Here is a 16,415-nt window from a genome sequence, read left to right as displayed (position 1 = left end):
GCATCTTAGTTTCCTACTGGCATCATGAAAAGGATCCTGTTGCTTTACACATCTTTGCCAACACTTGGTATTTTCAGACTTCTTAATTTTTGCAACCTAGTAAGTGTGAAACGGAATTTCAATGTGGTCGTAATTTACATTTTCTTGAAAACGAATGAGTTTTGTATGTCTTTTTATATGTCTAGTTGCCATTGGTTTCATCTTCTATGAGATGCCAGTTCATTTGTCCACTTTTCTTTTTAGGTTATCTTTTTTCTTGTTGATTTTAAGGAATTCTTTTTATCTTCTGATTATTATACTTTGTTAGTTATCTAAGCAATGAAACTGTTGACACTTTTTACTCTCATTGGGCAACAATTCTAGTGCTGGCTTCTCCCATTGCACCCTCTTCTCTTGTCTCCAGTTAGACAGGAATTGAGAAAACAGCAATATGAGTTTCTAACTAGCTTTTAAAATTCTATATCATGAGGATATTTTAAATAATTTAGTTACTTTTCACATAGACAGAGATAAAATTATTATCATGAATGGTGAATGTAATGGAAATGGACATTCAACCACCATTGTGGATAATGCTAACTGTATCTTGATAGGGTGATTATAGGTGAGTACAGACATTTGATGAAACACACAGAAATTACTGTATATAAATTCTATCCCAACAAGGAGGATTTAAAATAACAGGTATAAATTACAGCACAATAGGGTCTATGTCTGGAGCTAGAGTGCCATGTAGTTTTGCTACTTGGTAGCTGTGTGACCACTTTGGGCATGTTATTTCATATTTCTAAGTCTGAGGTTTCTCACTGGTGCAATGAACATAACAGCAGTACCTGTATCATAAAGATGGTTGTGAGACAGAAACGAATTAGTTTGAAACTGCTTAGAATAATGCCTGATGCGGAATGAGCATCAGATACATGGTAGGCTATAACAGATGTAGACAAATGTATCTGTTGCTTCCTCTATGGTTTGTTGTAGGGTCGGAAAAATTCTTCTCTACCAAATTGTGATATTCTCCTCCCTTTTCTTCCAAAAGGTTAAGTGCTGTAGTTTTTACATTTGAGTAGATAATACACTTACGATTTATTTTTGAGTCTGCTGTGTAGTAAAGATCTTTCCAATTTTTTTTTATCTGAGAGATAACCAATTATGACAACACTATTTATTAAGTTAGCTATACTTTCCTATTGATTTTGAATTCTACCACTGTCATATCAAATTCCTTGCAAGCTTGGGTTAATTTCTGGATTTGTTATATGTTCTATTAAGTCTACTGTCAATCACAGTAACAGTACTACACTGTTGTAATTCCTATATTATAATAAATCATGATATGTAATAATGGAAGTCTTTATTCCTTGTTCTTCACAGTTATCTTATAGATTTCTGGGCTTTTGCTCTTTCATATGAACTTTATAGGTAATTAGCCTATCAGGTTCCATGAAAACAACAATAAAAATCCTGTTGGAATTCCATTAAATTTATAAATTTTTTAGGAGAAGAACTGATAATCATCAATTAATACTGACCCGCTAACATAAACTACACATTTATTCAGATATTCTTTTATATTTCAATCATATTTCATAACTTTATAGTTCTTTTCCCTCCAATATTTTAACAGGAAAATATAATCTGTTGACATTTATTGTTATTAATGATATATTAAAACCCATTTCTATCATCCTTTTTTCCCCCTTATGTCTCTCTCACCCAGCTGACCCCTTTATTTTGGCCTTCTGTTATCTCTTTAGCATCCTTTCTTCTCTTGTTAGTTTGGAAACCATAAATTATATTTCTAATCTTTAAAAATTACTATCTTTCTTCACATGACAGAGATCATACCATTCTCTTCCTACCTTTATTGAGAATAAAGGGAAAAAGAAAAACCCAGAGATAAAGGTGAAGAAAGGATAAAAGAGAGGCCAAGTGACAGTAATGGCATACTTTGAAGAGGAGATCATAATTGAAGTCCTCAAAGGAAAAAAACTGACTGCTTTCCTTTCTCATACAGTTCCTGCCCTTATCACACACTTAAAAAGTGTGTCTAGGCAGTGTCACTTGCAGGGTTATATAGGTCATATCATTTTCAGTATTTCCTTTATATATTTCAGTCATTCAGGAACTCAAGGTCTCTATTGTAACCATTACTCTTAAAATGGCTTACTAGCTTACATTTTTCTGATCCTAGTTTTAGGTGAGCTATTTTAGTTAAAGCAGTTTAAGAATTTGTCACCAGCAAAAATCTGAGGCAATTGAGTATAGATTCACAGAGAGATACCTTTTGTATCTTAAACTTATAGGAAGCCAGTTGAAACAAAGCAGTATTTGCATCGCATTTACCACATAAAATATTCAAGACTGGTTGTGGTGGCTCACACCTGTAATTCCAGCACTTTGGGAGACCAAGAAAGGAGGATCACTTGAGGCCAGGAATTCAGTAACAGACTGGGCAACATTGCAATACCCTGTCTCTGCAAAAAACTAAAAATTAGCTGGGCATGATGGTGTGTACCTATAATTCTAGCTATTTAGGAGGCGGAAGCAGTAGGATCACTGGAGCCCAGGCGTTTGAAGTTACAGTGAACTATGATTGTGCCACTGCACTCCAGCCTGAGCAACAGAGGGAGACTCTGTCTCTAAAAAATAAATAACTAAATAAATAATAATACTGCTGGGCACGGTGGCTCATGCCTGTAATTGCAGCACTTTGGGAGGCCAAGGCGGATGGATCAACAAGGTCAGGAGTTTGAGACTAGTCTGGCCAACATGGTGAAACTTCGTCTCTACTAAAAATTAAAAAAAAAATTAGCTGGGCATGGTGGCGCATGCCTGTAATCCCAGCTACTCAGGAGGCTGAGGCAAGAGAATTGCTTGAACCCAGGAGGCAGAGGTTGCAGTGAGTCAAGATCACGCCATTGCACTCCAGCCTGGGCAATAAAAGTGAAATTCCATCTCAAAAGTATGTGTGTGTGTGTGTGTGTGTGTGTGTGTGTGTGTGTGTGTGTGTGTGTGTGTGTGTGTGTGTGTGAGATAAAAGCGGCTTCCTTATAAGATCTACCTTTAGCCTCGGATTCACAATAACAGAAAAATCTGTCCTCTTTTGCCATGTGATGACTCTAAAATTATATTAAGACAGTTAGTTTGTTAGACTTTTTTTCTCCTCTTCTTTTTTATGAGACAGGGTCTTGCTCTGTTGCCCAGGCTGGAGTACACTGGCACAGTCTTAGCTCACTGCAACCTTTATCTCCTGAGCTCAAGCGATCCTCCCACCTCAGCCTTCTGAGTAGCTGTGACTACAGACACACACTATCATGCAGGCTAATTTTTGCATTTTTTGTAGAGACAGGGTTACACTATGTTGCCCAGGCTGGTCTGAAACTCCTGATTTTTCTTTTTCTTCTTTTCAAATCCAATCCCTGAAACTGTTCCTTGGCATGTTAAGTTTCTAAGGATATGCGGAAGAGATTGTTACGGATTGAATTGTGCTCCTCTCATCATGTATGTTGGGAACCTTACCCATTACAAGGTCAGAACGTGACCTGGTATTTGGAGATAGGGTCTTTACAGGGATAGCAATCAAGTTAAAATGAGCTAATTAGGGTGTCCAATATGACTAATCCAATATGACTTGTGCCCTCATAACAAGAGAAAATTTGAACACAGACACATGCACAAAGGAAGGACGCCACATGAAGATGAAGGGAGAGATCAGGGTGATGCATCTACAAGCTAAAGATGGGCAGCAAACCACCTGAGGCTCAGACAGACACACAGAGCAGATCCTCCCCCACAGACCTCAGAAGGAACCAATCCTGTCCACACCTTGATCTCGGATTTTAGGCTCCAGAACTGTGAGACAATAAACGTCAGCTGTTTAAGCAACCCAGTTTGTGGGCACTTTGCTGTATCAGCCCCACCAACTCATACATTTCCTGGAAATTATAAAAGGTTAATGAAATTTCCACAGCAGAATGCTTTATTTATAGGTGAGAATAATTCTTTCCTAAAATGAACATATCATTACTTGTAAGTGTTAATGCTCTCAGGATTAATATACCTGAATATTTCCTAAGATCATGTTTTGAATTATTGGTTAGCACAAACCTATTTTGTTTACATTTGTCCTACGACTTTTACTTTCATGATTTCCTTGGTAGTTTTGATTCTGCAGAGTCAATGACACTGTTAATTGTTAAGAAAAGCAACAGAGTGATAACCTTCAGCTCTGTATTCTAATCCTAATGTCTTAATAAATTTTAAGACCAGGAAAACTATAACTTGGATGTCATACTTTGTTTGTACGTTTTAAAGAATATGAAATATAACAGCTGATACGCAGAATATGTGAACATCAAAAATATTTTCAAAGTGTAGTCTATCAGTAATTTTCATCAATTTTTAGAAATTCTCTATAAACATGAAAACAGAAATTTTGAAATAGTAAAAAAGATTATGACAGATTGATCAGCAACAGTAATTTATTTTCTACAAGTAGCAACAGTATTTTTACATAGAAAATTCTTATGCCAGAGCTATCCTAAGATACTTGTGAATTTCCAAATATCATTATAGAATTTCTCTCATAAAATATACAGAAGCAGCAATTAGAAAATAATACAGCCATTTTCAGGTGGGAATGCTGAACGAACTCTATCTCTTAAGGATCACTTCAATAGAACTCTCTGCGATGATGAAAATGTTCTAATTTTATGCTGCCCAGTAAGGTGATACAGGATAAGATAAGCATTCACGTAGCTACTGAACACTTGAAATGTAGCTAGTGTATTGATAAATTTAGTTTTAAATTAAATTAAATTATAACTAATTTACATTTAAATAGCCACACATAAACATATGCAACAGCACAGTTTTTAGCCTTATGCCCTCTCTATATATATTTTTCGTCTCTTTTTACTTAACACAGTGGTTCCCAACCAGTGGCAGTTTTGCCTACTAATTGACATGTGTCGATTCCATAACTGGAGCCCTTTTTGGCTGCCATAACTGGTGGATGCTGCTAAACATCCCACAATGAACAAGACAGTCTCCCACAACAGAGAATTACCTACTCAAAAATATAAATAATTTGGAGGTTAAAAAAGTGATAGACCGGGTGAGTTGGCTCACGCTTGTAATCCCAGCACTTTGGGAAGCTGAGGAGTGCAGATCATGAGGTCAAGAGATCAAGAGCATCCTGGCCACCATGGTGAAACCCCATCTCTACTAAAAATACAAAAAATAGCTGGGCATGGTGGCATGTGCCTGTAGTCCCAGCTACTCGGGAGGCTGAGGCAGGAGACTTGCTTGAACCTAGGATCTGGGATGGGGAGGATGCAGTCAGCTGAGATTGTGCCACTACACTCCAGCCTGGTAGCAGAGCAAGACCCTGTCTCAAAAAAAAAAAAAAAAAAAGGAAAGAAAAGAAAAGAAAAAAAGAAACTGCGATATATCAAAAGGATCTTCAAATAAAATGAAAAGTGCTTGGAAAATAATTATGAATGGCTACATAATATTCTAACATTAGCTGGTCTGCTCATTACATGAAATAATCCCTAACCACTGTTGGATAATTCCATCCCGATTGCCACTGCTTTCCCTGTCTACAGTATCTTAGTGAGTATGCCATCTTGCCTGATTTTCAGTCATAGTGGCCTCTGTGAATATAACAACGTGACTGAAGCTGGTACATTTACTTCTGTAATAGGGATAAGTATGCATAAACCCTTAACAGTCAATTAGTTTTGTAAACAGAAAAATTTTATAACAAAAATTTTTATCTTTAACCTCTCATTTACCTCAAAAAGTTGTATGAAAGGATTAGTTTAGTACAAAAGTGTAATCAATGACATAAAAATAAGCTCAAGTTCTGTTATCAGAGAATCAACAGCAATCGTTTTACATGAGATAATCAAAACAATTACATACTTCTTTTAAGATATTTAGAATATCCATTTATGCCATTGTTATTGTAATATACCATCACTTGAACAGTTTCATCTATACGGAAAGTATAGAATATAAAAATCTCCATTCTAAAGGAGTAGAAAAAGAAATAGCTAACAGAGCAGCAGTAACAAAAAATAGACAAAAGCAAATTGTTTCTGAAATGCAGGCTAATAAAGGAATCTTGTTGGAAGTTCTAGCCCATGCAGTGAAAACAAGACCCAATAGTTCAGAATGTGTTTTCTTTCTTAATGAAAAAACAACAGAAAAGATGACCTCTTACAGGGCATTTCCTACATATATTTTTAAGATGTAAACATTTCAATTTTCTTGAAAACATCATTGTTCCCATTTATCTTATTTCTCATTGTCTAACAGCAATGTATCTTATTCTTAGATACAATTCATGAACAAGTAAGCTATTCACATATGGATCTCATAAAAAATGGTAAATAAAGACAAAATCTACCTTAACCTAATCAAAATAAAATATTTTAGCTATCATTGAGATTTTATAACCAATTAAAAAATTTAAAGCACATATAAGGAAAAATACCACTTAGGTAATTGTGACTGCCATCAAACTTCCATAAAGATTTAAAAATTAGGATGTTTTTCATTAATCCTATCACAAACTTAACAAACATATACCCTAACAAATGGTACATTCTCTTGCTATATGGTAGCAAAGATGAATATAAGAATGACAGTCATGGCCAGGCGCCGTGGTTCACACCTGTAAGCCCAGCGCTTTGGGAGGCCAAGGCGGTAGGAGCGCTTGAGGCCAGGAGTTGGAGACCAGCCTGGGCAATATGGCGAGACACCCGTCTCTACAAAAGTAAAATAAGAAAATTAGCTGGGTGTGGTAGTCCTGGCTACCTGGGAAGCTGAGGTGGAAGGAATGCTTGAGCCCAGGAGTTTGAGGCTCCAGTGAACTAGGTTCATGTCACTGCACTGCACTCCAGCCTGGACGACAAAGTGAAACCCTGTCTCTAAAATAAACAAATAAAATAAGTTAAAAAAATAAAAGAATGACATTCACTTCCAGTCATGTTATTCCATTTTCTTTCCTATATTTCTTAAGGTATCCAATCCTACTTCCCTATCTTATCTCCAAAACCATTTTAGCTAAGTTACCAAGGTTTAAAGGGATTATTTTTAGTGACAGTGCAGCAGGGCCTTTTCTCTTTTCTCAATCTGGAATAAGTATGTCTGGAAAGAGGCTCATTAGAGAAAAAAACTTTTATTCAATGCTCAGGTTCTTTCAGTCTCTCTTTCCAAATAATGCATTCACTGCAGCTTTCATGAGAAAAATTAATACCCAGCTCTGGAGGAGGGCAAAATGACAGTCCCCAAATTCATGGAGCATAATATTTACCATCAACTGTTCTGTAATTTATAGTTCACATTCATTATTTTCATTCTCTTACTGCAGAAAATAAATATTTATTTATTTTGTGTGCAATGAACATATTAGAGAAAAGACCCCCCTCATGGAGACTATTTTCTAGTTGGAGAAGAAAAATGATGGATTAAAGAAGTGAAGTATGTATAAAAGTGCCAAATACTACAGACAAGAGAAAAGGGAAGGAAAGTAGGCGTGCAGAGGTCACTGAGAAAGTGAACACCTAAAGTAAGTGAGGGAAAGAGGCAGGAGGGTTATCTGTGGGAAGTGCACTGAGGCAGGGGCCATCAACTGCCCAGGCTCTCAGGTAAGATGCAAGCTGGAGCAGTCCAGAGACACTGTGGCTGGAGTTACAATGGCAGCGGGCAGGTGGAGACAAAGGTTGGAGATGGAAAAATGTCCAGATCATGTACTGTTTGTAGACCATGATAAAGACTTGGCTTTCTGGAGTGAGGCAGGAAGTCACCTGAGGAGCGTTAGACAAGTCACATGACTTGGGCTTCAATAGGACTATTTTGGCTGCTGCGGAGGAGGGACAAGGGCAGACACAGGACGCTATGCTACTACAATGCATTTCAGAGATGATGTTGGCTTGGATTAGAGTGGTATATGTAAAGGTGGTGAGGACAGAATCTATTGTGAGAGCAGAGTGATTTGTGGATTCAACGTAGGGAACAGGAAAAAGTGAGGAATCAAGGATGGTATGATCCCAAGGTCTTTGGCCTGAGCTGCCAGAAAGTAGAGCTGGCATTAACAGAGTGGGGGAAGGCTGCCAGAGGAGCCAGATGGGGAAGGAAGCTTAGGAGCCTAGTTTCTGATGTCTTAAGTTCAGCCTGACTTTCAGATGTTTCCAAGTGGAATGAAGAAGGCAGCTGAAAATATGATCAGGGAGTTCAGTAGAGAGATCTGCGTTGGAAATATAAATTAATGGGAATCCTTAAAGGAGTACAAATAGAAAAGACAAAATGGTCTAAGGACTGATCCCCTTGACATGTCAACTTTAACAACTTTAAGAAGCCAGGGAACGTGGAGAAATGTGCCAGGGAGGCTGAGAAGGGAGTAGCCGGTAAGTTACAAAAAAAAAACAGAAAAAAACAAAAACAAAAAAAAAAAAAACAGGGTTTCTTGGAAATCAAGTGAAGAAAATACTTCAAGGGGAAAGTGAGCAATTGTATCAAAAGCTGCTGATAAGTCAGAAGAGAATCAAACAATTTGGCCAAGTGGCAGTCACTGTTGATCTGAGAAGGGCAATTTCAATGGAGTGGAAGAAGGGAAAAGTCTAAATCGTTTGGGTTCCAGAGTACCCTGAAGGAAAGAAAGTGAAGATGATGTACAAACTATCCTTTTTTAAAAAATTCTTTTTCTCTTTTTTTTTTGAGACAAGGTCTCGCTCTGTTGCCCAGGCTGGAGTGCAGTTGCATAAGGCTCACTAGAGCCTCAACATCCCAGGCTCAAGTGATTCTCCCATCTCAGCATCCATAGTAGCTGGGATTACAGGTGTGTACCACCACGTCCAGCTAATTTATTTTTGTTGTTGTATTTTTTGTAGAGATGGGGTTTCACCAGGTTGTCTGGATTGGTCTTGAACTCCTGGGCTCAGGCGATCTGCACACTTCAGCTTCCCAAAGTGCTGGGATTACAGTGTGAGCCACTGTGCCCGGCCTAGATTATTCTTTTGAGGAATTTTTGCTTTAAAGAGTCAGAGAGAAATGGGGTGATAAGATGAAAAGTACAGTAGGTTAAAAGATTTTTTTTTTTTAAGATGGGAGAAATAATAGCATGTTGGTATGCTGTTGAGAAAGATCTAGCAGAGAAGGAAAATGAGATGAAGCTGAAAGGAAGAGGGGAACTGCTGAAGTATGGTTTTTAAGGTGTGTAATTTAGCCTCTGAAGATATCCATTATAGCATTCAATATAAATGAAGAGAATCAGAGGAAAAGAGTTGTGGTTTTTACAAGTACTGCCAGACAATTAAATTATGGTAAAACAAAAATGTATTATCATTGTAAAAGGGAAATACAGATATGTGGAATTAAAAAGAAAGTCTCCAAATAATCCAATTCTACATAAAAAATAGCACTTATCAAATATCTGTAGTATCTAATTTTACATTTAGAAATGATCAAGCAATCATAAAATAAAATAGAAACAAGGTAAACTATATTAAAACTATAAACTCTTGGCCGGGCGCATTGGCTCATGCCTGTAATCCCAGCACTTTGAGAGGCCGAGGCGGGTGGATCACGAGATCAAGAGATCGAGACCATCCTGACCAACTTGGTGAAACCCTGTCTCTACTAAAATACAAAAATTAGCTGGGTGTGGTGGAGTGTACCTGTAGTCCCAGCTACTAGGGAGGCTGAGGCAGGAGAATTGCTTGAACCTGGGAGGCAGAGGTTGCAGTGAGCCGAGACGGCGCCACTGCACTCCAGCCTGGCACCTGGCAACAGAGCAAGACTCTGTCACAAAAAAAAAAAAAAACCCAAAAAACTATAAACTATCTATGCAACCAAGAATAAAATATCTAAAACAAAAGTGAAATTAGATTGAAAAACACATTTGCATCAAATATTACAAAAGGTTAATTACTTTATCATGTAAAAAGCTCAGACAAAACAAGTAAATTATCAAGTAACCAAGAGATAAATGAGCAAAGTATATACATACTGTATGCACAATAGGATATATAATTAATAAAAATTGGGACAAGCATTCAACCTTGCTGATAAATAAAATACAAAAGCAAACAATGAGATGTTATATTTATTGGTAAAATATCAAAAAATTAAAACTTCTAATTCTGGCTATATTGTGATAAAGACAGTATTCCTACATTGCTGCTAGCAATATAAAATATTAATATCCTTTGGGGAGCAATTTGGCAATTAATATCAGTGATCATAAAAGTATTCAGTGTTTGACTCAGAAATATTCCTCTTGTATATTTATCCCAAAGAAATATGTACTTCAAAAGAAGTATCTATAATGTCCGTTATAGCATTATAATTGCATTGCAGCATTACTTATAATAATGAAATATTAGAAATTATGTGAATGCAAAATTAAATACAAATAGATAAATGGCTAAGAAAATAATATTGGCCTGATCAAACAGAAGATATTAAATAAGATTTCAGAGCAACATGGAAGATTCTTACAATATAATAATAAAGAATAACATTTTTACTACACTCTAAAATTATATTACACACAAAATAATTCAAATTAAAAAATGTGTATTGAAGATAATGTAAACATTCAGCATGCTGGGACTTTAGGAGAGTATGTTTTTCCTTGTTCTCATAACTACCATTGGCATTTACTGAATACTTATTATGTCTCAGATACTGGACTATGGACATTACATATATGAATGCATTTAATCCCATGGGGTAGGTTATAATGCATAAATGGCAGAGCTAATAGTTGAATTTGGCAATGTAGCTTTAATCTCGATCTTAATCACAATGCTACATCATAAAAACAAATTAAGAAAAGTTAGGGAAATAAATGGGATTTCCCTTAACTTGTGAGAGTCATGTTTGAAAAGATAAGGTGTGGATATCACATATGAGTGGAACATCATTTGGTAATCTCAGATTACTAATCCTTAAAAATTGGTAACTAATCTGTCAATCTTGCCTGTGAAGTTAAAGTAAGTTGAGTTTGAACAGACTGTAAGTAATCGAAAAATAATTTCGTATCATCACAGAATGCTAAGGCTAGACAAAAGAGTTTGGGGGTTATCAGGTCTCTTTGCCCCTTCTGAGAAACAGAATCGAGGTCTACAATCAGCAAGAGACTGCCTCATGGTCATTCAGCTGGTTAATGTAACCAAAGCCAGTTCTAAATTCCAAGTTTCTTGATATTTCTTCCTACACCATTTTACTCACTTCCCTCATAAAAAAGCTATCTATATAACTATTACGTTTTAAGTGTACACTCAATGCCAAGGACTACACTTACGCGTTTACTTAAGATAATTTAATCTTCACAACAGTTTTTTTTTTTTATTTTATTTTATTTTTTGGAGCCAGAGTCTTGCTCTATTGTCCAGGCTGGAGTGGAGTGGCACTATTTCAGCTCACTGCAACCTTTGCCTCTAGGGTTGAAGTGATTCTCGTGCCTCAGCTTCCTGGGTAGCTGGGATTACAGGTGTGCACCACCATGCCTGGCTAATTTTCTTTACAACTGTCTCATGTGGTAAATATTACAATCACTTAAAGACAAGAAGACTGAAGCTCAGAAGAGTTTAGCATGCTCCCCAAGACCACACAGCTGTTAGGAATGGTGTCCAGGGCCAGGTGTGGTGGCTCACACCTGTAATTCTAGCACTCTGGGAGGCAAAGGTGGGTGGATCACATGAGGCCAGGAGTTCGAGGCCAGCCTGGCCAATATAATGAAGCCCTATCTCTACTAAAAATACAGAAAAATTAGCCAGGCGTGGTGGTGTGCACCTGTAGTGGGGCACGCCTGTAGTCCCAGCTACTTGGGAGGCTGAGGCATGAGACATGAGAATCACTTGAACCTGGGAGGTAGAGGTTGCAGTGAGCCAAGATCACGCCGCTGCACTACAGCCTGGGTGACAGAGAAAGGCTCTGTCTCAAGAAAAAAGAAAAAAAAAAAAATGTCCAGGGCTAATTCCAAAACCAGAGCTTTTGTCCCCAGTGTTAAGTGCAGGATCTGGGGACAAAGATTTCTTATTCTCTAAACAGACATCCCTTCCTTATCCAACACTGGGTATTAGACTGAGCATACAGGATGCTCTGGTTATGGAGGTTCCCTGCCCATGCTACCACAGGTTCATGTTGAGAGAAGGGTCTGATCTGGCTCAGGAAGAGGTGGTTGTCTCAGTAAAAAGAATACAAGTAAATTCTATCTCTAGTGTGAAAAAGGTTTCCAAGTTTGTGTAGATCCTGTGATTGCTCTTTCATGTTTAGAGAAAGTGAGTAAAGAGGAAAAATAGAATGATGTTTACATTCTCTGATAAGTGTGCTTTCTAGTGTGCTAATGTGTTCCTGGTTCACAAAATACAGTTCCTGACACTTGATAAATACATTTCTTTTCATGACCTCTTCTTCCTCACAGTATTGTTCCTTGTCTTTAGCCCCAAAGCTTACATCCTGTAGCTCAAGCTCTGCAGGCTTTAATCCCCTCTCTCCAGTTAGGGAGCCTCCTAAGGAGTCTCCTTGTCTTCCAGGTCTCCATTGCCAATCATTTTACACAAGGGCAGAGAATGTTCTAAAGCAAAGCTGTTGCTGCCTTATAACATTCACCCTTTCTTTCTTGAAAACAGGCCCCAGGCTACTTTTCCAGCTTGCTTTTTCCCCACCCAAGTCCCTCACGCCCACTGTAACTAATCTGGGCTTTTCCTCCTCTGGGCTTTGGCTCACGCTGGTCCCTATATCTGGAATCCTTTCCTTTTTTCATCTTTGGCTGCTAGATTCTGTCCATTCTTTTTTGTTTCGCTCTGTGGCTAAGGCTGGAGTGCACTGGCATGATCACGGCTCACTGCAGCCCTAACTTCCTGAATTCGAGTGATTCTCCCACCTCAGTCCCTGAGTAGCTGGGATTACAGGTGTGAGATACTGTGACTTCCTAATTTTTTTTTTTTTTTTTTTTTGTGGAGACAAAGTTGCCCAGGCTGGTCTCTAACTCCTGGGCTCAAAGAATCTTTCTGCCTTGGCCTCCCAAAGTGCTGGGATTACAGGTGTGAGCCACTCTACCTGGCCTGTCTATTTTTTAAAGCCCATCTCAAAGGTAATTTCCCTTGCCTTTTCTGATTCTCTAACCAGATATCCCTTCCTATCCAACACTGGGTATTAGACTGGGTGTAACTCTTACAAGAGTTAATATTTGGACCTGTACTGCAGATATCTGTGCACGTGAACTGTCAGTTCCCATGATCAACTACGTGTTACTGACCTTTGTGTTATAGGTAGCACCTAGAACAGACATTCATATTCATTGTAAATTATAAAAAACAAAAGTCTGACGAGTAATGCAAACTATAAGTGCTTCATAATTTTCTGTCAGTTGAAGAACTGGTCAAAGAAATTCAGAGGCTTTTTTTTTTTTGTAAAGTACAGCTTCTTAATAGGGCACTTGATTTTCTAGGTGTGGACGCAACAGTTGATAGACATCTACTAGGTCAAGAAAGGTATGCCTGAATTAGGTAAATGACAGACTCAAAGAGAGGCCAGGAAAAGGCTGAAAAACAAACTGAGGGCATCTGTGGTATCCTTTTGTTTATATTTTGATTTTTAGTTTTGTACAGGGGAACAAAGGAAACTTTGAGGCTTTAAAACTAGAGACTTTGTAATGTAATCTAATGAAAAATTTTGAATGCTGTCCTGCAAATCTGCTTAAATAGGGCTAGTAATTCACTTCCAAACAAAATAAACCCCAGACTCAGAAAATTTAGCTCCTTTTAACAAAAAAATCTGGTAACGTTAATTTTTCCTGAATTCTAAAGCTAATCAGAGAAGCCTGCCCCCTCACATAAACATTTTTTCATTTACCTTTATGAAACCTTCTGAGACAACATAACTACTACAGAGATGAATAATGAATCCACAGGCTCTAGCTGTAACTACGTCATTGTTTACTTGGTGACTTTTTTTTTTTAAATCAGGGAGAGGGGTAAAATGGGGAGGATGAGAGAATATCAGTTTAAATTGTATTCAAAAACGTTTACACGGTTAACACCACAACGCAAGGAATTTTTTTTCTTACAGGCCTGTAGCACTTGTTGGTAGAAGAACAATGAAATGAACCGATAATTTGAACAAAGGCAACAGGCACCTGCAGCCTTGCAGTCACTTAGCAAATATTTCCACCAAGACAGGGCCAAATTCGGGGATCTGGGCGAGCAGCCGGGTGTCACCTTTCAATACTAGGCTCCTTTCTCGGTAAGCTGCAAATCTTGGGACAGCTAGGACCCTTCCCAGGGATCCTGGGCTGGGAGCGGTCTCGGGTTTTTAGACAAATCTCTCCTCCTACCACACGTGACCGAATGGCAATCAGCCGCCAAGAGAGACACCGCAACGCCTCAGCCGCGGGATACAAAGCCTCGGCACTGCAGCCGCATCCTCTGGAGGATCGCGGAGCCTCCCGCGCTCGGCGTCTGCGGAGCCTGCGCAGGGAGCCGCTGCGAGGCGCGCCGCTCCCGGGTCCGCAGGGCGGTGCCGCGCTGCGCGGGGAGCAGGAGCAGGGAGCGCGCGTCGCCAGTTCTGAGCGCCTGCCCACCCAGCACTGCCGGAGCAGGGGCGCCGCATCGCACGCAGCCGGGTAGCACCACAGCTGCAGCCGCAGCCGCCGCAGTCAGGCCCTCGGCCACCGCAGGGAGCCCCACAGCGACGTGAACAAGGGTAAGGAGGCCGAGGGCTCCCCCAGCTCCACGGCAGGCCCGAGGCCGGGCCACCGCGTCCCCGCCCAGGCCCAGGCCTTCCTTTTCCTCCTGGCTCCTTCCCCTCCCCACAGCTCGCTCGGCCCTCGCACCGGCTGCAGGGCGCCGGGAGAGGCACTTACACCACGGCTCTGGAGATCATCCAGGACACCATCTTCACGAGGGCTTGGGCCCCACGTCCGGGCGGGTGGGCGCAGAGCGCTGCCGACCAGGCCGCCAACGGCAGGCCGCGCGCTTCGCCGGCTCCTCGAGCTTTCCGGGGCCGCGCTGACGCCCTCGGTAGCCGGGCCCGGTGTGTGCGCGCGGCGGCCTGGGTTGCGCGGCGGTCGGTCCCCCGCCCGCCCCCGCCTGCCGGCCCAGCCGCCGAGCCGGCCAGCCCCGCCCCTGCCCTCCGCTGATAGGCGGCGGCGGCGGCGCGTTGGCCCGGGCCCGGGTCGGGGCCAGGCGGCCGGGCTCCGGGCCTGGATCGGCAGCACCCTAGTCCGCGCTGGGCGGCCTAGCGGCTGCGGCCTTACCCCTGGCCCCTGCGCTCTAACCAACCTTACCCTCCTCCTTAGCTCTTTGGGACGCCCACCTCGCGGTGAGACGGGGGCGGGAGGCTGACGAAGGGTACTGGAGGGTAGGGATTGGCAGTGCCTGTGTGAAAAGTGAGATGTTAGCAGGAATTCGGTGTCCAACAAAACCCTCTCGGGCAGGCCTTGGTTTTGGAGAGCCAAGTCTTTGAGGTGTGCTTGGCCGCATCCGGTACCCTCGGAAGCCCAGCACTAAGGGCATCCTTACAGTACCACATTTTAAGGGGAACTTCGAGAGATTCTTGCACGGTCCTCCGTGTGTGCCACGAGTCTCATGGTGCAATGCAGGGAGGGACAGAGGAGAGCATTCGATTTCATGTTTGCGGTAGTGGGTGTAGTGATAACCACTGTTCTGAGCCTCTTAGGGCACCTTTTCATCAGAGCATCTGCAAAGGCTGCTTTACAGACACAAATCTCCATTATTTCGCGGAGGCCTGCCAGATGTTCAAAATAAAAGCTGGGCCTAGGATTCCTGACCTGTCCTGCTGTAATATTTACAACTGTCATTTTTTGGAGGTTGGGTTACAGCTTACACCTTGCTGTTCTTGCAAATATCATTTCAAGGATAGAATTGTAAAACTTTAAAAAAAAAATCATTTCAAGGGGTATCCTTCTAAAACTTTTTTTTTTTGTGACAGTGTCAAATTGAGAAAATGATCTTAAAGTTTAGATATTTTTCTTTTTTCCAGTTAAGATGATAGTAAAAGATAATTCTAGTATTCAGATGGTGCAAAGAATAAAAGATGAATTGTAGGCTTGGAGCCTTTAATTAAAGTCCTAGAAAATATGATGGCTTTTGTGACCATCTGTAATTTCGTCTTCTTGTTCCTCAGTTTCCCTGTGATAAAAAGGGGATAATAATACTGTAGCCTGTCTCTTGCCTTTCAGGGGTGATGTGAGCCATTGCTAAATAATAATGTCTAGGAAATACTTGTACTTGCATGGAAGAATATCAAAGGACACAACAGATTATCCTAAATTATTTTCAGTTCTCAGTCAATAAATTGGGTAATGTTTTGATTATTTAAAAAACAAGCTCAGAAGCTACTTTCTACTCTTGGGTTAGGTTCTTTTTGCTTAT

The 16,415-nt window shown here is 40.3% G+C and overlaps 2 protein-coding genes across 3 annotated transcripts in view; one reads left to right on the top strand and one right to left on the bottom strand.

Annotated features, from left to right (window-relative positions):
- REEP3 (receptor accessory protein 3) overlaps positions 1-15,103 on the bottom strand; it is a 108,640-nt gene extending 93,537 nt beyond the window's left edge. The window contains exon 1 of the mRNA XM_032252663.1: positions 14,885-15,103. Coding sequence (XP_032108554.1) covers positions 14,885-14,916 — 32 coding nt within the window. The 5' untranslated portion in view covers positions 14,917-15,103. The remainder of the gene's footprint in view (positions 1-14,884) is intronic.
- The window catches only part of JMJD1C (jumonji domain containing 1C), a 352,145-nt gene continuing 350,308 nt past the window's right edge, over positions 14,579-16,415 (top strand). For both annotated transcript variants that reach the window (XM_032252658.1, XM_032252656.1), the window contains exon 1: positions 14,579-14,724. The gene's annotated coding sequence lies outside the window, so the exon portion shown is untranslated. The remainder of the gene's footprint in view (positions 14,725-16,415) is intronic.

The sequence above is a fragment of the Sapajus apella genome, unplaced genomic scaffold, assembly GCF_009761245.1.
Source record: "Sapajus apella isolate SASKATOON/1434 unplaced genomic scaffold, GSC_monkey_1.0 scaffold78, whole genome shotgun sequence".
Lineage (NCBI taxonomy): Eukaryota > Metazoa > Chordata > Mammalia > Primates > Cebidae > Sapajus > Sapajus apella.
The sequence above is the reverse complement of the archived record's forward strand: the minus strand, read 5'-3'. Positions and strand labels throughout refer to the sequence as shown.